This window comes from Vanessa atalanta, chromosome 9, assembly GCF_905147765.1.
Source record: "Vanessa atalanta chromosome 9, ilVanAtal1.2, whole genome shotgun sequence".
Taxonomy (NCBI): domain Eukaryota; kingdom Metazoa; phylum Arthropoda; class Insecta; order Lepidoptera; family Nymphalidae; genus Vanessa; species Vanessa atalanta.
Genome location: NC_061879.1, coordinates 12,449,657 through 12,472,448, shown reverse-complemented (window position 1 = coordinate 12,472,448; position 22,792 = coordinate 12,449,657). Strand labels below are relative to the sequence as shown.

Below are 22,792 nucleotides of genomic sequence, written 5' to 3'. Positions count from 1 at the left end.
ACCTGATCCATTTGTCCCAATAAAAAAAACATCTTTAAGAGTGGAGTAACTATATTCCACGTACGAAGTCGAAACGGATAGCTAGTTTCATTGTACACATTTAGGAATATTTAAGAACGATTTTGTGATAAGCGACACTAAAATTGAACGACTTCCTATTTAACACACCTTGGGATAAATGATCTCTACGAGGTCGTTTCAATTTAAAAACGTCGATCCCGAAATGATTCCCCTCAAGCATTTGAAGTGTTTTTTTCGCAAATTCACGTATAGTATATTCTACGAAACTCGCAAGCAAGTATACATTATGTAAGGTTTAAGCAATAAAAACGCTACTGGGTACTTAATATTATATAAAGTTTAATTTATAATGTATTTAATGTTTTTACAAGACTATTAAACTCCGCCTTTTAATATGTGTTATGGCACTTGTGTGAATATAAAGAAATTACAATTAATTGGGCTGAAATTGTGTAAATTTTAACTCAGGTTTACAGCCGATTTTATTCAAGTTCGGTGAACACTTTTGGTACTGGATCATTACTATATATAACTTTACTCGTTTTATAACACGGATAAAATGGGATTTTCAAAAGTTCAGAAATTGGGTAAAGGTAAAGTGACAGCTGTTCCATGTTCCACTGCTAAATTGAGATCCTTTTCTGCTGAGAAGAAGGCTTGGTGCTCATTCCGCCACGCTGCTACATTATGGCTTGGTTGATACAAATGTGGCAGAATTTTTTATGTATATGTACATATTTTATAGTGATTTTTTCCACGTCAGAGAACGACACGTCAAAATTCAGTGGTGCGTACTCATGTTTCATTCGGCAACCCTCGGTTACTTTTTTATGTCATATTGGTAGGCAAACTAACAAAGGTGCCGATGGTAAGTGCTCACCGTTGCCTCTAGATTATCACTGTAAGAAATATTAATCGTTCCTCATATCCCCAACCTTGGGAACTATTTTGCTTACCATTCAAACCGGAAAACAATAATACTAAGTATTACAGTGGTTGAATATCAAGGTAAAGTCGGTCAAGCCGTTTACAACACTGGAAAATTTAATTTTTATTGATACCTGTCTATAATGTAAACAAAAGTTCGTGTACTTGAATGTTTGTCATTAAAATCACTAATAAACGTCTTCATTATAATAAAATTTGCCATTGAAGTCAATCGTCAATCTTCTTTATTAATTTTTAATTTAAAAAAAATATGTGTTAAGTATATATTATTTTACTTGTAGCGAAGAAGCGGCGATTTACTATTTACGTAATGCAGTTAGCCTATAGCTAACAAAATCAAAATATTGTTTAATCATGTAGGCTTATGTTAGAGTTATTTTTTTACACATTTTATAACTATAATTTAATTAATAATATGTCGATTGACTATTTTTAGAATATGTTGTAATGTAATATTTTAATTTTTCACGATTAATACTGGCCGAATGTCCGGTAAGAAAAATAATGTCAAGAAATCGAACGCGGCGCCAGTGTTTTGTTATAATGCATATATTTTTTAACAATTAAAAATATAGAGAGATTTGGAGAATACGGGATGTATTGGATTATTGGATTAAATAAATGTGTAAATAGTGTTAATAAATGAATCTCGAAGAATATCGTTGTTTAAACTTGCGACCATCCTAAGAATTATAAAAGCATTGTTGAATTAAATTTAAAGCTACAACCCTCGCGGAAAGTAGATCCTACTGAGAAGAACCGGAATGAAACGCACTAGTTACTTTATTCCACCATTCCAATTACAGATTATGTCAATAAAGTACATTCTTTTTAAGTATACTGCCTAAAAATCAACATAAATAAGTGCACATAATATGTATATAGCCTTATTTATCAATATTTTTTTTTATATAAGCTTTAAATATAACTATAGAATCTTATTATTGAAACGAATACCCCAAAAAGAATATTACCGTTGCGAAGTCGGAATGTACGTTTTATTAGTTTATCTTTCCTCCTTGTGTCTATACAATGATCGTTACCGATTATATGATATACAACATAGTTATATAATGAATACATTAGTTAATATATAAGATATATTACTACCTGACCTTGCGAAGGATATAGTGTCATTTAATCTCCTGGAACGTCTTGTGGTACACCTCGGACGTATGTATCGAATTAATTTACATATATACATTTCTATATAAATTATATATTAAACATTTATTTATAAAAACGAAATACCACTTACATATTAATTACGAAATCTCAGAAACAAAACCACCTACAAATTTGAAATTTGTCAAGTAATTTCCTTATTTTATATATTTTACGAAATTCAACCCTTAAGGGGTAAAACGGGGGTTAGAAGTTTGTGTTTTATAAATTTCGCTCGGGTAAAGCCGCAAGTTCAGCTAGTTTATATATAAATGTAAGTTTTTTATTATTTCTTATTATTCTTTATATAATAAATTATAATTAGCGAAGTGTAATTACAATGAATAATTACAATGGTTTCAACACAAGCTGAGTGGTTTACCAATTTGGGCATCACATTCTTTCCTGTTTTTTGTCATTTTGTATATTTTTTATTTTATTTTATGATTTGTACAATGTGTATGTCCAAATAAAGAGTTTTTGATTTGATTTGATTTGATTTGAAGCGTTTCGACCAACAACTAAAGAAGTCTTCGCGTGGTTGTTAGATTAAAACCGTACATATTTATGTAGAGTCTGTTTTGACCACAAGAGGAGTTGAGCAAGACATTTGACTTTGAATTGAAGCGGTATCTTCGGTCGTCGAGATCTCGATTTATATATGATATTCATTATGGATTCGCGAAATCATCATGTTTGGAAGTAAAATGATTGTTAATATAAGTGGTGACGTAGAATTGTTTTGTATAATATCTAAAGATAATTTAATCAAGAATTGTCTGTAGCGCTTAACATAGAAGAGCTATAAATAACTTGCATGGAATATGTTAAACCAAGGTTTACCGTTAAGAGCTGAGATGGCTCAGTGGTTTGAACTTGTGCATCTTAAACGATTAGGATGATGATTGCGGGTTCAAAGCCATGCAAAACACAACTGAATTTCCATGTGCTTAATTTGTTTTTATAATTCAGCTCGTGCTCGGCGGTGAAGGAAAACATCGTGAGAAACCTTCATGTGTCTATAAATTCTGCCACATATTTATCCACCAACCCGCATTGGAGCAGCGTGGTGGAATATATTCCAAAACATCGCCTAAAAGGGAGAGGAGACCTTAACCCAGCAGTGGGAAATTTACAGACTGCTATTAATGTTGTCGTTGTAAAAAGGTTTATCGTTGCTCAATCTTCGATTGGAATGTGACCATATCTAAAATACTATGTTGCTGGCAACGGCACGTGTTGTAAGGAAGTTCCTCGATCTAGAACCTTCTAGAACCTTCTAGTGGTAGTCTGGATAAATATATATTGATAGGAGATTCCCGGCTTGCGAATCAATGTATCTTACGCTTTTAATGGCAGAGAAGTATGTTCAAATTTCGACCAATGAGCAACCACTGGTTCCAATTATAATACATGTACATATATTAAACACTAGAACACAAAATTAAAATTTACAATAGCTATTGGTAAAGTTATACGGAATAATTCCATTATACAGAAAAATGACTTGTAACGTATTTACATAGAATTATTTATTTATGATAGTTCCATCAGTATAAATCAACAACCCTAAAGACCTCTGTATAGTCTAACAAATTAAGATACACAAATCTAGATTTACGTATGATTTGTTATAAGCTATTAGCTCAGCTGTATTCTGCACTACTAAGAGTTCTTCACTAATACGTCTTTATCTATAATATACTATTTAATTAAACTATTTATATCATCTTAAAATTTTACTTCCAAACTTCCGATAAAAGATTTGTCTATGTACAAAACGCAATTTATTTAATAGCTTTTATTTAATAACCAGACTTGCAACCGTATAAGCTAGGCTATTATGATAGTTTATAAATTCAAAAAGCGTCTATAAATGTTGAATACAAGAAATATTACATTACATTTTACATTAGCAGCCTATAAATTTCCCTCTGCTGGGATAAAGTCCTTATTTCCCTGGGAGAAGGTTTGGAGCATATTCCACCACGCTGCTCAATGCGGATCGGTGGAATACACATGTGGCAGAATTTCGTTGAAATTAGACACATACAGATTTCCTCACGATGTTTTCCTTCACCACCCAGCACGAGATGAATTATAAGCACAAATTAAGCACATGACAATTCAGTGGTACCTGCCTGGGTTTGAACCCGAAATCATCGGTTAAGATGCACGCGTTCTAACCACTGGACAATCTCGGCTCGACAAGAAATATAATCAAGAAAGCAAGACGATATATGTACACTTACAAAATATATAGGTGTGTTAACACGTTTATACAAATTAACCTATCGCCGGACCTTAGCACGAATAATATTCTTACATAACACGAAATTGAATGAGCGGCGAATGATAAGAGAGCGCTGACCCCTGTGTTACATAGTAATGTCACTGTTATACAATTCGATATCCATTAACATATGTGTAATTTCATACGTGATTTTTATATTACGTCTTTAGTTCTTTCGTGTATAAGGTACCTTATTCTCAGAGCCGTCTCAAGCTTAGAGATATTTACTGCCATGTACAAATAATTTGCTTTTGGCCAGGCTTTAAGTATAGTTTCAAATAAGCGGTGCGGTAATTTTCGTAGGAATCTAATTGGTTGTACAATCTTATGGCTATTCTGTAGCCTTTTTTGATAAATATGTTAGTTATTTCCTACAAATATATCACTTTCGAAAATATACATAGCAGTCAACGTGAGAACAAACGTGTAAAAGAAATTGTAGGTTCTTTGGGGCCCTCTCAGGATGGGGCCCTGAGCATGTGCTCCTTGTGCCCTATGGTAAAGACGGTAATGCTTATTCTTGCTTGCCGTATATAACTGTCGATAGTAAATAGGAATGTATAGATATTAATGCGTTAACTGGTGCTTAGAATTGCATTAAAATCGCAATTTGGGTGAATGAAAATGATCAAGAGATATGACTTATTCCTGTAGAAATAGGTGGTTGTTATGATGATGTTGTCCTGAACGGTTTCGGTCACGTCGCCCAATCTCAAGGGAGACCAGACAACTACACAAGATATTATAGTGCACGTGTACGCCAACACGTATGCACTCTGTAATCCATCACTCTCATAATCCGTTGGGATAGTAAATTCGACACGATCGGAAAAATTTGAGGCGCTGGATCAACGGCTTTCGAGGCACAGGAGTGTACAAACTTCCAACTTTGAGACTTCGGGCTGTTATGAGATTTTTTCGAAAAATCCAATCACTTTAAATCAGCCCGACCTAATGTTTGAGCCCAGAACCTCCACTCAAATTTTGTTGCCTTATATTTGGCCACAATAGTTAGTTGTTGTAGCCATAATGATGAATTATTTATGGACAGTTTTTACTTATTTATGTGGAAATATTTAGATCACAGAAAAACCCATCGAACTGATTTTGTGTAGGGCGCTCCTATGTTTAATTATTCTCATTCAGGTGGATTGGCTAGGTTACCTACATGTTAAGGAATATAGGTAAATGATAGAAGGATAGAAGATAGGACAAGAAGCCTAAGAGTTTCATAATTCAAGACACTGATGACTCTTATTAAATACATTTTTGTTGATCGATATTACTAAGCCAATTTCTCTTCGATGTTTTTAATATTGCATACGTTTTTATCGAGATCGTTCAACTTTTTGTTACATTTAAATATCATAACATAACATAACATAAGCAGCCCGTAAATGTCCCACTGCTGGGATAAAGGCCTCCTCTCCCTTTGAGGAGAAGGTTTGGAGCATAAAATATCAACTAGGTTTATTTAAATTAACATCAAACCATCTTAAAATTTCATCAAAATCTAGTCACTTGTTTTTTTATTACCTTAGTTCGTTACGTTCGTGATTTTTTTCTTATCACACATCTCGTTATCTTAAAAACAAATGATCGATTTGATTTTTAATTTATTTCTTCCGACGCTTAATGGCACACCTAATTATATTCTTGTTAAAATCAAATCACCCATTTTTTTTACTAATGTACCGTTTTTAAAAACAACGTTTAACAAAATAATTTATACTTTTATAAGTTTTCGTACACGGTTTGACCCAGTTTACAGAAAACGTGCTTCCTAAACGAAAATCGGGGTTTCAAATCCGGACAAGAAACCAGTATGTTTTCAAATAATTAAAATTCATCTTGTGCTTGGCGTGAGAAAAAAATCTTATAAGCAGAAGTCATTTATAAATATTTTAATAGTAAAAAGTTGGTATTTGTTGAATTCTGGACGATAAATTTCTTTTGATATATATTTCGAATCGATAGTTTTAAATTCTGATTTTTTTTCTCGATGATATAGTTAGGAGAATTGTTTCGTCACGGTAGCATGCGAATGCGATCCTGTGGCGCCCGCCGAAAAGATGGAGAGGGTACCACTGGTTTATTAGTACCCATATTCCGGTGTACAAGGGCGCACTAGGCGTCCTAGACACCGGCGAGTCCCACCTACCCCGCACTTCACGTGGGAAAATGCGTAATGCGTTTATACAACTGAAAAAAAGGTAGGCGAATTATCAAATGGGCTAAACATAGGTACCGCATAAATCATGAGCGTCACCAGTGGAGGCAATAAAGCGAGTTGTTTTACTTATAATAAAGGTTTTTGCACTATCACTCCAACTCTAAGGTCCAAATGTTTTAACTGCAAATCGGAAAAAGATATAATTTTCAATAAGATACCAATACGTATTTGGATCATTAGTTTGCTTCTGTTTGTTCCGCGTAAAATTAACAAAATTACTGATTACACGGTCGGACAGGGATATATTTAGGGGACATTCGATATATTTTTTGTTAACTTAAAATGTTATCCAGTACCCAAGAATGCAAACCGGTGTCTTGCAAGAACGAACACACGAAAAATATACTTCATACGATATAAATAAAAATTACTCACTTCCAAATTATTTAATTATATACGAGACTTCTGATAAAGTTGCTCTACTGAGTATAGCGACAAGATCCTAACGGCTCAAATTTATCAAATTATTATAAGCCGTATTATTTGGATAGATAAGTATTAATATTGCATAATTTTTTATTGTTACTAAAGATCAGTAAGTTTTTTCAGACTATCTTTCGGTCACAACTCAACAATATTAGGATAGGTAAGATTATTCATTGAAATCCTTTCGTATATTATTCAGAACTTGTTCGTTTATGTTTGTAAGAAATATTATAATAATTTATTAAGACAGTTTTTCTTATGAAAAATTAAAAAAAATATTTGGCCTACTAAAATATGCACTTCCAGTAACCAGACTCCGGGCTTATACTGAGAATATTTCGACTGAAAAATCCAATAACTTTTTAACAGCACAAATTTGCACAGTTTGAGTATAAGACATCAGGATCTCGCGGCCTTATATCTAGCAACTATGCCAAACAAATATATACATATACATTATACATATATAAGTAAGGAGATAATATCGATCCAAATAAACATAAATAAATATATTTTTTTCATATGTTTAGTTAAGTATCTTATTATCTCTGATACTAAACATGGCATATCTATTTGATAAAAATAGCTAAGTCTGTATTTATTTTGATAAGAATTTCTGTATGTAAAAAAATTTGACCTTATGATATCGGGAAGTGTAAGAACGTAAATAAGCGATAATATATGCATCACAGTATGTGGTAGAACTAAGAAACCATTGAACCTATTTACATAAATACCTAAATGATTTACGTGGTGGTAGGGCTTTGTGCAAGCCCGTCTGGGTAGATACCACCCACTCATCAGATATTCTACCGCCAAATAACAGTACTCTGTATTGTTGTGTTCCGGTTAGAAGGGTGAGTGAGCCCGTGTAATCACAGGCACAAGGGACATAACATCGCGCATAGGTGATGTAAGGAATGGTTAATATTTCTTACAGCGCCTTTGTCTATGGGCGGTGGTGACCACTTACCATCAGGTGGCCCATATGCTCGTCCGCCAACCAATGCCATAAAAAAGTGCCCAAATCGGTTGTCATGGATCTTAATTAATACTAGTGGGTCGCTTATTCAAATTTTTTTTAAGAATTTCCAAACCTGTGACAGGTTTTGTTTTGATTTCATTTCACTGTCAAATCATCTATATTTGGCGCCAAAATGATGAAACCTTTTTTAAATTGCATTTTTAATATCAAATAGTATTCTTTACTTCAGTTAGAATTTGAGTTTATTGATAACAATTTAACATAACGTTTCGCACGTTTTTCTTTTGTTTTTTTTTTTTTAACAACCGTAGCGTCGCTCTCTAACAGACCAGTGACTTTTTTCAAAAGTGTTTTAAACAAATATTTGTTAAATCGTAACAATTTAACGAATTTCAATCTTCTTTATTTTTCTGCCCATCTACGGCTCTTCAAAATGAGACCAGAACCGATTTTTTGTGTACAGCTATCGTCCGATAATCACTGGGACAAAATCGGCTTACGCTATTAATATATAGGATAACGAATGCGAATTTGACGTTTTAAATACTGAAGCGATCGCATAAAATTAATCACAGATAAGGACGTAGTATACTACTAGTATCACGGCAACCATATACAGAAAATAAAAGTATAGTTAACGATTTTTTTTTTCTCAAATTCTGCTTTGAAATTTTTGGAGTTATTAATGGCTTTTTTCAATGAATTTTAAGACAGTAACACGGGCTACAGTGACGAGCTTGGTTGTCTAAGTAGTGTGTTTAATTGGTCTCATAGTTTGATAGCTTTTACACTTGTTTAAATATTATGTATTTTTACTGAAGTACTGTAATGTACTGAACCTGTGTACCTCGAAGTCAACGAAACACGTCCAAAAAGTTTATTTCAATATTTTTTTAAATTCATATATTATTTTTATTACAATAAACGGATCAACATAATTAATGGGTAATGGATTCCGAAGTAGATTGTTACAATTTTTATCGTTTTGATTCAATCAAATCGATGACGGTAAGTGGTCGCTAGGGATGCATTGTGGTTTTCATGGCAAAACCTCTCCTTGGGGAATCGTTTGAAGGTTGGCATTTGAGATTAAATATATATGACCTTACCAATAAACGTATAGCTCTTTCTGTCATTAGGAATTTGATATTCGTAGGAAGTAGACAAAGCATTGTGTATCTACTCGTCTATACTTATAAACGGAAAACAGTTTTATGTAATTTCTAACTGAAATAACTACTAAGCCTTTATACATAGTAGGTACATACAATTCATACTAGAAGATTTTAGTCTAGAATTAAATTTAGACTATTGACGTGACAAGCGTGAATTTCACGTTTCTTCTGCTTAGGAATAAGAATTATACAGAAATATATAATTTCGAAGCGTCAATAGCGCAAAGATATACGGGCCGCGTAGAGATGTAAAAAGTCGCAGGATAGATCCAGACCCCTTAGGCTCTTGTCGTCCCCAATCCTACACAAGTGATAACCTTAAAAGGAGGGGTAAATAGGAATATTGGTAATTCCTTAATTAATTTGGGGCATTGCTGCTATTCTTTTAAGAAAACAATTCTTAATTTTTATTATGAACCCATTTTTTTTTACTATCCTGTTTTGTAGTGGAACGCATTTAAGATATTAAATATTTAGGTATTTAGTTTGCTCAAAGTCCTTTTGTGTTTGTAACTTGTAGTTGTAGTTATTTTAAGTAGACAATTCTTAACTATACATAGTATAGTAACGAAAATAAATAATTACTTAATTTATCAAATGATAAATAAGTAATATAAAAACAATACAAATTTATTTACAAAAAAATTATGAACACTACGCCCTTAACTATACAAAAAAAAATTAAAGATGGTTACTGTATAAACCATGACCGCGTGGAATGATGGCAAAAATGCTAACAGCATTTCTCTGTTGAAACGTAAGTCCGATCATCTGGGCAAAAAACGAACCAGTCCTCCTCTCACCAATGAAGGCGTGGTGTATAGTTTTAATAAAGGTTTTGTTCCAAGATGTTCCAACTGCAAAATAATACGTATTATTATAGAACACTGCTCATATTACTTATAATATTTTTATTTTAAATCGACGCTGTTTCTTTGTCTAAATGGTTCAAATGACGTCATTGTAGGATAATAAAATACGTTCTCTATTATTTAATCTATTTAATGAACATGACCTATTCCAAATCTATCCAAATCTAAAACGAATTCGGAAGAAAAATTATTGATTAATGTCATTCATGAAAATTTATTGACGAATTCCTACTAACGCAAATTTAAGATTTAATTATTTTAAATCATTCATTTAAAAACTAATATTGTGATGATAATAATACTTATTATACATTAGGAATAATAAGTATTATTATTATACATATTACATGTGATAATAATAATACTTATTATTCCTATTTTCAACTATGAAAATGTATAATTAATTTGTATGTAATGTATAATTAAAAAAAATGTATATTTAATTTGGAATGTTCAACTCAGAGTATGTTTCGCTATAAAAATAATGTATTCTTAATTTAATATTACTGAAATAAATTATTTTACTATCGTTTTCCTTGTTATAGATCTGCCGCAATAGAGTGCGCGTGCGCGATGCGCGGGCGTGCGCCCACGTGCCGACGCTTGGCGATCTTTTTGATCGCTCTCTGCGCAGGCGCGGCGCTCGCTACTGCGCTCGCTTGGAACTCCATCTTCGAATCTGCATTTAATTCTGTAAGTACATTACGACATATTCTATATTTATATTATAAATCCGGTGCGTTTGTACAATACAAATAAATATCAGCTTCACGAATAATAAGTTGCGTTAGATAACCTGTTAATTGAGGAAGCTACATAACGTAACAATACTTCATATTTTTTTTACAATTTTAGTAGGCAAGTGGTCACCACCACCTGTAGACATTGGTGCTATTAGAAATAGCAATACATCAGCAATCTTGGGACCTAAGCTGTTATCTCCATTGGGCCTGTAACTAAATGGCTCACTCAACAATAAAACCAGAAACCGCAACACTAAGTGTTACTGTTTGGCGGTAGAATATCTGATGAGTGAGTGTTACATGGTTTTCAAAAATGGAATCTGTTCAAATAAACCCAGTATTTGAACAAATTCCATTTTTAAAACCACACAAAATTACTGGTTTGACAAGTAAAAGCAACGTAAAGACATTAAACAAGCTTTATCTTTTTAATTATAATTTATATCTTATATGCAAAGAAGTGTTAAATAATAGTCGCTACAACCTTGGCCGGCTACCAGTACAAACATCCAAAAACTTATAGTTTGCCAACGCAATATGGAACGAAGCATGCTAAGCATAAGGCTACGTGACAGATGGAGCATTACGAATATAAGGAAAAAGACGAAATTGAGCGATGGACTAAAGATTAAAAACCTGAAATGGAACTGGACTGGTCACATTATGAGAACAAACAAAGGAAAATCAACGAAAGACGCAATGGATTGGTATCCTAGGAATGGAAAATGATAAAAGGGACGTCAAATCAAGAGATGGGAAGATGACCTACCAAAAGTTTGGAGAGGAATTGCTCGTGACAGACACGAATTGAAGAAACTTGGGGAGGCCTATGTCGAAAGATAACCTGACTAACAAACTGGTTGCTGAAGAATTCTACACACCACTTAGATTAATTAAAGTTATAATTTATATTAAGGCTTTTATTAAGATTATTATTATTATATCTTAATATGCAAATTTACACCAAAACTCGCTTAATATATTTACTGCTAGTGTAGGTAGGTGCCCTAGTAACTTATTTACTCTGTGATGGAGTTGATGCCTCTTCCTGGAATAATCGGTTATCAGAAAAATATTTTTTAAAACATGAGGATCCAAGAAAAATCATTGCAATACTATGACGACTAGTACTTACTCCACGATCTCTAGTCAAAAACGTGTAACACAAACTGGTGGAACTTAGAATCTTTTACTGGAATAAAAATGGAGATTGAAGAATTTACACGGAAGGTCTTTTTAAAAACTCTTAATGGATAAAAATCTTTCGGCACTATTACGACATTTTCAACTGACTCTTAAATAGCTGTACCGACTACAAGTACACACTGATAGCTACACCTGAGTGTGACGGACCTCCATCGTTGGAACCTTTCTGTCTTTTCGGACAGACTCGTAGAAAACATAAGGATGTTAATGGTTGATATGACTATTTATGAGACTCTGTCAAACTGAAACGGACAGAAAACAGTAAAATATTTTTTTTTAATTGGATAGGATAGATGCCATTTTCTCAAGCTTTTGCCCCGAGCTCCGACTTTCTGGGTCCTTTGCCAATTTTACCATATAATTCATAAACAAACTCATACCAAAACGTGCATAATTCACTCAGTATTCGTTAAATATAGTTTTCGTTCACGACAGGCGTGATCAACGTGAATCTTGCAGACCCTCTCAGCCACAACAAATCTATCCCTTCAAACCGTTATGGAATTCTAAGATGAAAAGGCTTAATGAGCAAATACTTTTAATGCTAACTCTAACGCCTTTTTAATTAAGTATAAATTATATAATTTAATTGGTTCACATCAAGTTATGAATAAATGCAGGAATTCGTAAAAGCAATTGTAATTGAATAATATTATGAAATATTTTATTCTATAAAACAGGAAAACAATAACAAATATATCTAAATAAAACTACTTGATGGTAGAGTGGCCATCAATTCTACCGACACATCAACAGGAGTTTAGTAACGTATAAACCCTGAATGAAACTCAAGTGGCAACTTCGCTTGTGTGTAAAATTCGTTTCAATACATATTTAAATAAATACTAGACGCATTATTTTACTGGTTGGTAGGTATTTCATGATTATAGCCTTGAAACTCTTTTTTTTTAAATTATTATTAATTCTATAGCTTCTATGCTTAATACTATAGTCATTACTATTTTGTTTATTGTCTTGTGGACTATTAAAGTTTGTACACTACAAGTAAAAAATATAAATATTAGTAAGCTCCTTGAAGTTACACATTTTTAAGATTCTTTATATCTACATGTATAAATATATATATAAAGAATCTTACATATAAATTATATATATAAATTAACTAAATTAAAGATATAAGGTTTAAATTTCTAAAACCCTAAAATATTACGTGTCTCGAAAAGTACGAATATTAAGTTTCAAGTGAATACGAGTGAGTTCTCCCCCTTGGGACTACCTACGGGTTTCAAATGGCATTAGATTTATAAGGAAAGCTTATAAAAATATCATAAATGTATTTCGAGTCTTACTGACGTCGGAGTATCATTAGCAGCGTTTTATGATTTTCAGATGTTTTTCTTTTATCGAAGTGATTGTTACTGTTAGCTCTACTGACTATGACAGCATTTCCTGATTCTTGACACTCAAGCCGCTTATTTTGAGCTCACATAAAGGTCCATGCATGTATCGCAAAAGGTATCACTCTGAGGTCTTCCTGATAGAAAGTGTTTGATTATTTATATATATTTTATATATATATATATATATATATATCGTCATAGGAAACATTAATAGCGTGATTCAGGTTTATCAGACTTAACTTATCATAAAATAAAAATTATAAAGAATATTGTAATATTATTTTGAGTGATTTATTTCTATTTATTCCTTGGATTTTCAAGTAGAACTTTTTAGGTAACGGTTTTAAGTAACTAATAAAACATAAATGCAAGGGACTCATTATTTAACGGGAAAAATATATCATGTAATCTTTGATGACACTTTATAATACCAACTTAAATAAATAATAAAAAAAAAATCGAGTTTAGTGTTGTTGTTATTTTACGTAAAATAGTATACAGATAAATTAAACGCGTGTGAAACCGTGAACCTCAGCTAGTACAAAAATAAAACCAGTTTCATTATCAATAAAACTGGTATAACGTTATAATGGCAATACTAACATAGCTTTAATATTTTATATTAATTGATTCGCAAATGGAATTATATAATAACTACATATACAATTAATAATTAATAAAACAAGTACTGTATGCAGATATACCTGCGTAGACCGACTTTTAATATTAACTTAAAATCAGGTTATATACGAAAAATTTAATAACGTTTGTAATGCTAAGCCAAGCCAAGTCTAAGCCATGCCACAACAGTTTGTGCTGGAACTGTCCACCAAGCTCACCTTTGATTATTAGTGACGTAAGATCAGATTATCCAGTGTGAGGAATTGAATACCCGATTCATCCTTTTCCGAACGTCATTCGTTTGTTTAGGCAAGAGAGACTCTCAGCCATGGCGACTGATGTAACAGAAGAGAAAAGAGGTGTATCGGGATAGAAAATGGTCGGGACAAAATGTATCATATAGTACTTGTTATTGCCTTTCGTTTCACGTTATAATTGAAAAATACTACTGCCCTGAATTAGAGAATGAATTAATTCATAGTCTGCGTCACTACTCAGGGAAACAAAAATACAAAACTATTCAGGGATTTAAAAGTTATAGTGGAATAAAGAAAGTCACACACGTACAAACATGCGCACAAACATGAATCCTTTAAAACTTTACACTTCTTGTTTGGACAGTCGTGTAATAACTTATTTTTTTATACTGCGTCACTAACTTTGGGAACTATTACCTATGTTATATCTCTTGTTCCTGTAGGCGTAGTTGCATTGAATCACTCAACCTTCAAACCGGACCACAAAAATCTTTAGTGGTCGAAAATATGGTGAGTGGAGTGTAGCTACCCAGACTTGCACAAAGCCATATCACCCAGTACAGTTATTCTTACGCTCTCGCGATTATTTTTTATTTCAAATTGTACAAATCGTATGTACTATGATGACCAGACGTAATTTCATTAATATAAACATAGTAATTTCAGACAAATACAATATATTAATAGTTCGTTTTTATTGATGTATTGTACGTGTATTAGATTTGAAAACACTGATTTGAAAACAAATTTGCATTTTGAAGATTTGACTGAACGCGTTTGTTTTACTCACAGTTTATAAGCTACTCGATGGTTTATTAAATGATTTGTATTAATTCCTCAACAGTGTACGACACTAATGGTAAATATATAAAGTGTATAAAAACATATGTGTATTTAATAGGTTGCGTCATTAAGGCCCCGTTTTCATTAATTTACAACTAATGCAAATAAATGGAAAAAACAATTAATTGGAAATACTTTGATAAAGAAATATTATGTGTAACTTGTAGATAAATATATATTTTTGGGATTAACTATACGTATAATTTTATCGTCTAATTATCGATTACTCTATCGCATTTACGTGTTTAGTTTTTTTTTTTTAACATTTTAAACGTATTAAAATGTCAAAGAAAAAACCACTAACTAACTACCTTTGGTCTAGTCAAGTTTTCTTTGCAAAGAAACTCACTATACAGTCCTAGGTAGAACGTTGATTTGTCATAATCCCGTGCACGTAAAGCCGTGAACTGATATCTGATAGGGTACAGTGCCCCCTTATTGGTGCAATTCGACATCTGCGCAGATATCATTTTGTGATTGGCCACTGTAGCCGAAGCCTGTGGTCAAGAGCATCTCATATCATAAATGAATGTATAAAATATCAATACATATATAAGTCATTGCACGTTTCGCCAATTTGCTCCATGTTAAACTCAATTACTTCGTTTGACCCCAGTCAATCGCGTATTTAAACCGTTTTAATTAATCCCCAATAACGATCAAGGTTGACATAAACAGACGGCACGACTTTAATTATGAATGGGATGAAATCAAAGGTTACAGCTGGATTCGTCAAATTTCTTCAATAAACAAACTGCCTTAAAGCCTGTTCCAGTCACAGGAGGAAGAAAGATAATTTAAAGACTTTGTCATTGAATTAACGTGATATCATATCATGACGCGATCTTGTGTCTGTGGTATTTATGAAAAAATGCCGTTTTTAATGTCGACGAAGTTTTTATTGGAACTTTGACAATAAAATTAAAGTTGCTTTAAGTAAAGTTGAATAGTTTTATAAATAAACATATGTACATAAATAAAGATGCTTATAGTGTATATATTAATAAGTAAATCGCATGGAATGTGTTAATCTAAAGTTTTTTTTAAATTCCTTCCTCGATAGGAATATTGTGCCAGCAACAATAGTAACTAAAAATGTATGTACCTTGAGCCTTATTACAGTGGCTCACTTATACTTTTACCGGAGCACATAAATAATAAGTAGTATTATTTAGTAGTAGTGTAAATTATGAATAGGTGGTACCACCCAGATACAGGCTTTCACAGAGTAAATGTTTCAATACTACCATCTACCACCGTGTAAATGTTTCAATATTTGTCCGTTCTGAAAATTAAATACTGAAGCAAAAAAAGTTGCCGTATTGGAAGAGAACTAGGATACACGATAAAAAATCGATATTGAAAATCGCGAAAATAAATCTTCAAGATTTCTATATAAGAGGAAGATGTTGTTTTTTGTAAAGTTGGTGGAAAAACCGCTACAGCAAAATATATAAAACTTATACCAGAAGGTACAGCGGGTTTCGCAGTTTTAGTCATTTCAATATTCCTGTTATTAAAACATGCCGTATTATGTTTTAGCAAATTAAGTTATCGCCTCAAGCCCGAGGCTACAACGACTGGGTGGCGCCATCTGTACCGCTATTCTTCGACGTGTATCTCTTCAACTGGACCAACGCGGAACAGTTTCCTGAAGAAATACCAGATTTGGTTGAAATAGGTAAGACAGATTTTCGTCTTCCTCGTGACTGTACACTGATTGTCACCGTTTCTTTCAAAAAGATCTATATTATTGTGAATAAACATAATATTGTTGTAAACATACTGTGAAGCAACTGCTCCTAACCTTCTCCTCAAAGGGAGTTCTCTCACTGCTGGACTAAGGCCTCCTGGCCTTAGCCCAGCAGTGGGAAATTTACAGGCTGCTAATGTAATGTCTAATGTAAATTAACAATTCTATCCCCAGGACCATACCGTTTTCGTGAACACCGACGTCACGTGAACGTTACATTTCACCCCCAGAACCACTCCGTGTCGTACCGAACGCAACGGAGCTGGTACTTCGACGAGACCAGCAATGGTACCCTACAGGACAACATTACTATCCTCAACGTCATCGCAGCCGTGAGTAATACAATTGCTTTTTCAAAAACACCATGACCTGATAATTAAAAGGTAAATAAACGCAGTGAAACTTCTTAATTAATAAGTATATAGATATTTATCATATTAATAATTATTAACATAAAAATGGACTAATGAATGGACTGATGAATGGATGGAATGGATGAATGAACATGTACAACACACACAATATTATTTGAAAATACTTATTTTCCCACACATACTTGAATACAAAAAATATCATATAATAGATATATGTACACACACGCAAAACGTATAGTGAAAAATATAAAAGTGTACCTTTTTTACATTCATCAAAAATGTATTAGTTAACGTTAAGCGGATTTACTAAGTTTTCCTTTTTTAAATCCACTTTGTTTCAGCTAACAAGATTGAAAGGCTTGTCATTAAAAAGTTCAGTCTGAAATCCATTCTGAGTTACAAATTATTCCAGACTGGAGTTTTCAAACTAAATTATAATAACATCTTCTAAATTAAGATAAAGAGATGAGTACTGTAGGATTCGGTGTTTATAATTTTGAACAGAATCGACTAAAAAATTGTACGATTTTGGTTAATGTGACAAAAAAAATAATGTCGATTTCCTATTTAATATTAGATAAAATGCTCGGTATACGTTACTGTTTAATATTCAAGGACAAGTTTTCCATGAAAAAACAATTATATTATGTGTTGTCTTTCATACAGTGACGACACTTTTTGATTAACTTGACTAAAGAGTCAAAAAAAATGTTTTTTAATTAAATAATAATAAAAACCAATGTTCCAATTCCTAATTTAATGATTTAGATAATTATTTTTTCTGTACTATAAGTTTTTTGTGTTATAACACAGATACACAAAAAGATAATAACAGACGAAATTTAAGTAACCCATACCAAAGTGCAGTGAAAACGGTCACTCAGTCAATTATAGCCGGAATACTATGAACGGAACGATCTGAAAGTATTAGCATAATTTATAAGCTTATGACCTGAATAAGCATAATTGAAAACCAATTATTACACTATATAGTATATATTATATGCAATAAACGTACTTGTTATATCTTTTGTTAATTTAGTATATAAATGTGATATGCACCAATCATCAGTTGATGGTTCCATATTGTATTTTTCAGTCGGCTATCTACCGATCTCGACATTGGGGCTTTCTTAGACAAAAGGGCTTGTCAATGGGACTGGCCATGTTTGGCCACGGTATGTCCATTTCAAGGCTTGCTGGAGAGCTTCTCTTTGACGGTTACGAAGATCCACTACTGGATCTTGCGAAGAGTCTACCATCGAGTACTACTGGTGGAGCGCCACCTGTTGACAGATTTGGATTGTTTTATGAGGTAGGTATTAAGCATGAGTAAATGCTCACGTCCTTATATTTTTCTTATGATAAGCAGTCGGGCAAATTGGATACCTGATGTTAAGGAATCACCGCCACCCATATAGATTGGCGCTGTAAAAATATTAATCATTCCTTAAATCACCAATGCGCCGCCAACATTGGGAACTAAGATGTAATGTTCCTTGTGCCTGTAGTTACACTGGGTCACTCAACCTTCAAATTATATTAAGTCAATGTTTGGCGGGAGGATAGCACAAAGCCCTACCACAAAGTAAAGCTATTCTTACGTTCCCTGATTTGAATTATAGTTTCTTCAACTACTTACTAAATTTGTCATATACTGATTAAATGATATCTTCGGAGCACGAAATACGAAGCTATGTAAACTTCGCGCAAATTAAAAGTTTAATCCTGACTTAAAACCTTGTAACATCTGTTAATAAATAGACGACGTTAAAACAGTTCATTTCCATTTTTCTTCTCTTTTTGTAAACCGTCTTTTTTTGTTGTTTGAGATCCATTTCGAGCCTTAATTTTGAACAATAACTGTGGTCGAATTTAGACCACTGAGCGAAGTCTACATAAAAATATACATTTGAATCTCTTTATTTGCAAATCCGATCGATCCATGTATTTTATTTGTAATATATATACTATACGTACTACGCTACACATTTAACTATTTTATTATATAAAGAATAGTGGCAATGCCCCAAAATAATTACTAATATTCCCATTTAAAAGGGGGGACCTTTTAAGGTTATCACTTGTTAGAAGTGGGTATGATATTAGCAAAGAATCAGGATCCATCTTGCGACTTCTTATATCGCTAGGCTGCCCGTAAACCATTGCGATGTATTTATATGACGTAACCCATTATAAATCAAACAAAAAAAATATTCTAAGCTTATTAAAAGTTATTATCTTTGAGAGGTGCTGCGGCAGCTAACAGACATGAGCTGATAATGATGGTAACTTGCTCATTATAGATCAATTGAACTAATGCTTACCAATTGTAATATAACAGAATTAATACCGAAAACGATTAAGATCTTTATTCTTCAGAGAGGAAAATACTCTCAGTGATCGCTGTACGTGAGTACAAGATGCGAATTCGTTTCATGAGAAAACACTTGACCCTTGTCCGATACAATTTACACTGACGCCGATCAGTCCTCGCTTATTAATGTCATCTTAGTCGATAATTGGTCGTGGGTTATTTGCAAATATCGTGGAGATAATGAGTTTAAAGTCAAGTAATCATATTGTTAAGTCTTTCATAAATTTTGGTTTGATTATCAAAAAAAGAATTTTTAGAAAGTAATTTACTCACGATGTTTTCCTTCACCGCCGAGCCCGACATGAGTTATAAACACAAATTAAGAACATGAAAATTCAGTGGAACTTGCCTGGTTTGAACCCACAATCATCGGTTAAGATGCACGCGTTCTAACCACTGGGCCATCTCGGCTGATAATTACAATTACGACTAAAACTCTGTAGTACAATGTATACTCACTCACTTTAACCATTAACCCGATAGCTTTGCTGAACCTAAAACAAGTTTGGACGAGACTATACCTCTATAGGTATAGTATAGAGTAACGTAACGTAACGGCCTGCAAATCGCTGAGCAAAAACTAGATCTCCCTAGAGTTGATCATGTGGCAGAATTTCATTGAAATTAGACACATGCAGGTTTTTCACGATGTTTTCCTTCGCCGAACACAAGATGAATTATAGAGATTAAGAAAATTAAATTATAGCATTAACATTAGCATTAGCAGCCCGTAAATGTCCCACTGCTGGGATAAAGGCCTCCTCTCCCTTTGAGGAGAAGGTTTGGAGCATATTCCACCACGCTGCTCCAATGGCGGAATACACATGTGGCAGAATTTCGTTTGAAATTAGACACATGCAGGTTTCCTCACGATGTTTTCTTTCACCGCCGAGCACGAGATGAATTATAAACACAAATTAAGCACATGAAATTTCAGTGGTGCCTGCCTGGGTTTGAACCCGAAACCATCGGTTAAGATGCACGCGTTCTAGCCACTGGGCCATCTCGGCTAGATATGATGATGATGATGTATAGATATTATATAAATTCAGCGTGTCTTGGTTAGGCTTGATTCAGCAAACATCGGTTAAAATATAGTAGAGTTGTTGAAATTTTTTTTAAATACCAAATGTTATCTTTTCCCAGAGAAATAACTCAATGGACACAGAAGGTCTTGTGGAGGTGACGACAGGAGAGGTGAGCGGGACATTGCCGGGACAAATACTTAGATGGAACAACTATGAAACCTTACCCTATTACAGTGGAGAATGTGCTAAGGTAAGCTATGAACTTAAACAGTCCATGTAAAATCTAAATATACTTTATTCAAGTAGACTTTTATTTTCGAAATACAAAGTTGAGTCAGTTATATTAAAGGTAATATATCCTGCTGGAAGTCAACGAGTGTTAGCTCCACGATTTTTTTATAATCTATGTAACCTTGTGTTGAATAATGCCTTATTTATTAATGGTCTTTTAGTAAGCGATTTGAATTTATGAATCGGCAAAGTTATAAATATCTGCGTACTTTCCTTTATATGTTATATGTAATTTATATACTAAGATTACACAGGACTCGTTTCATGGAATAATAATGCTTTTGAAAGTTCTTCAGAAAACCTTCCAAAATTATCAGTTACTAAAAAAATATAAATGTTAAACAATATTTAAAAAAAAAAAGGAAGAAATCTTTCAGAAAGAAATATTTCAAACCTAGTAGATTTTTGACTATGAAATAAGCGAGTGTAATGCTTATAAATTATTTCTATTATGTTAAATATATTTCCATAAGAATTGCATATGAACAAAAAAGCCACGACAATGAGGAATGGTGGTAAAAATACTACCATTTCCCCGTTGCGTCGCAACTCCGATACTCTTGGCAAAAAATGAACCAGCCCTGCCGTCACTAGTGTAGGTAATAAGGCGAACTGTTACACTTTTAATGAAGATCTTTGCGTTACTAGTCCAAACTACTTTTATATTTTGATTTTAATAATTATAATTGCTAAGTGTAGACGATCAGGTGCATTGAACTTTCTTACTAGGTCAGTTGATGTGGGTCTCGAAAACGGTATTCGTGATAGATATTACTTTTTTATCAAAGCATCTCGTTTAATTAAATACATCGATTGGCGTTTCTTGAAACCACAAAATTGTATAGAACGATTATTTTTCTTAAAATTAGCTAATTCCAAACGGCTTTAAATAATATATCGTTTGTTTGCATGTTGATGGTTTCTGATTGCGAAATAATTACATATATATCCGCGTGCAATTTATTTCATATGAATCATCGTTTATTTCTAATCATTTTTTAATTCTAAAACTACTTACTACACATGTCGTCATGGCCCAGCGATTACAAGACGTGAATCTTAGCCGATTATTCTGAATTCAACTCTGGGGCGAGCCCAACTTAATGAACATGATTAATTTGTTTTTTTAATTATATTTATTCGGGCTCGGCGTTAAAGGTAAGCATTTTGAACCTGCACGTAGTTGATGAGAATCTGTCACATATGTCTCCTACACCAAATTTAAGCAGGGTAATAGAGTAAGGTCAAAACCTTCTCCTTGAATTGGGGTGGTATCCTTTGCCTGACATTGAAACATTAACACAAATTTTACTACACATTTTGTATAAGATTGTACATATAGTGAAAATTAGGGGTTTTTCATTTCGTTATTTTCATATAAGGTAATATATAAATAGAATTGTATGTAATTAATTAATAAAAGTAACCATCGAATTCCCGGTTTTCATACACCAAACTTCTGATAGCTTTAGGGAGTTCCCTCAGCGGCAGCACTCGTCTGTAACGTAACAATCAAAGATAGTTTTTTAGTATTCGCTTCAATCGAGCATATTGTTTTTACAATATCAAAGTGGTCATATTAAGCGCGGTAAGATTCGATTATGTCATTAATAAAAAAGGCAGAAAACACAATATCCGTTTCACAATTTTTTCAAAATCTGTCGCGCACTGTAGTTTCTCTGTTCTTCTCACCTGACATTTGTTATCCACCTTACTTATGCAATGGTTGAATCTGATCTGCTAAAAGGTCTACCTTTAAATTCAATTTGTCAAATGACATCCATGCATTATCCATACCTGGCGTGCGTCCCTTGATGTAAA

General features: G+C 33.0%; 1 protein-coding gene across 3 annotated transcripts in view; it reads left to right on the top strand.

Moving 5' to 3' along the window:
* The window catches only part of LOC125066496 (protein peste-like), a 55,662-nt gene that overhangs the window by 28,505 nt on the left and 4,365 nt on the right, over window positions 1-22,792 (top strand). For all 3 annotated transcript variants that reach the window (XM_047674588.1, XM_047674587.1, XM_047674589.1), the window contains exons 2-6: window positions 10,663-10,810; window positions 16,691-16,829; window positions 17,076-17,233; window positions 18,375-18,590; window positions 20,799-20,930. In XM_047674588.1, the coding sequence (XP_047530544.1) occupies window positions 10,691-10,810; window positions 16,691-16,829; window positions 17,076-17,233; window positions 18,375-18,590; window positions 20,799-20,930 (765 nt within the window). In that variant the 5' untranslated portion in view covers window positions 10,663-10,690. The remainder of the gene's footprint in view (window positions 1-10,662; window positions 10,811-16,690; window positions 16,830-17,075; window positions 17,234-18,374; window positions 18,591-20,798; window positions 20,931-22,792) is intronic.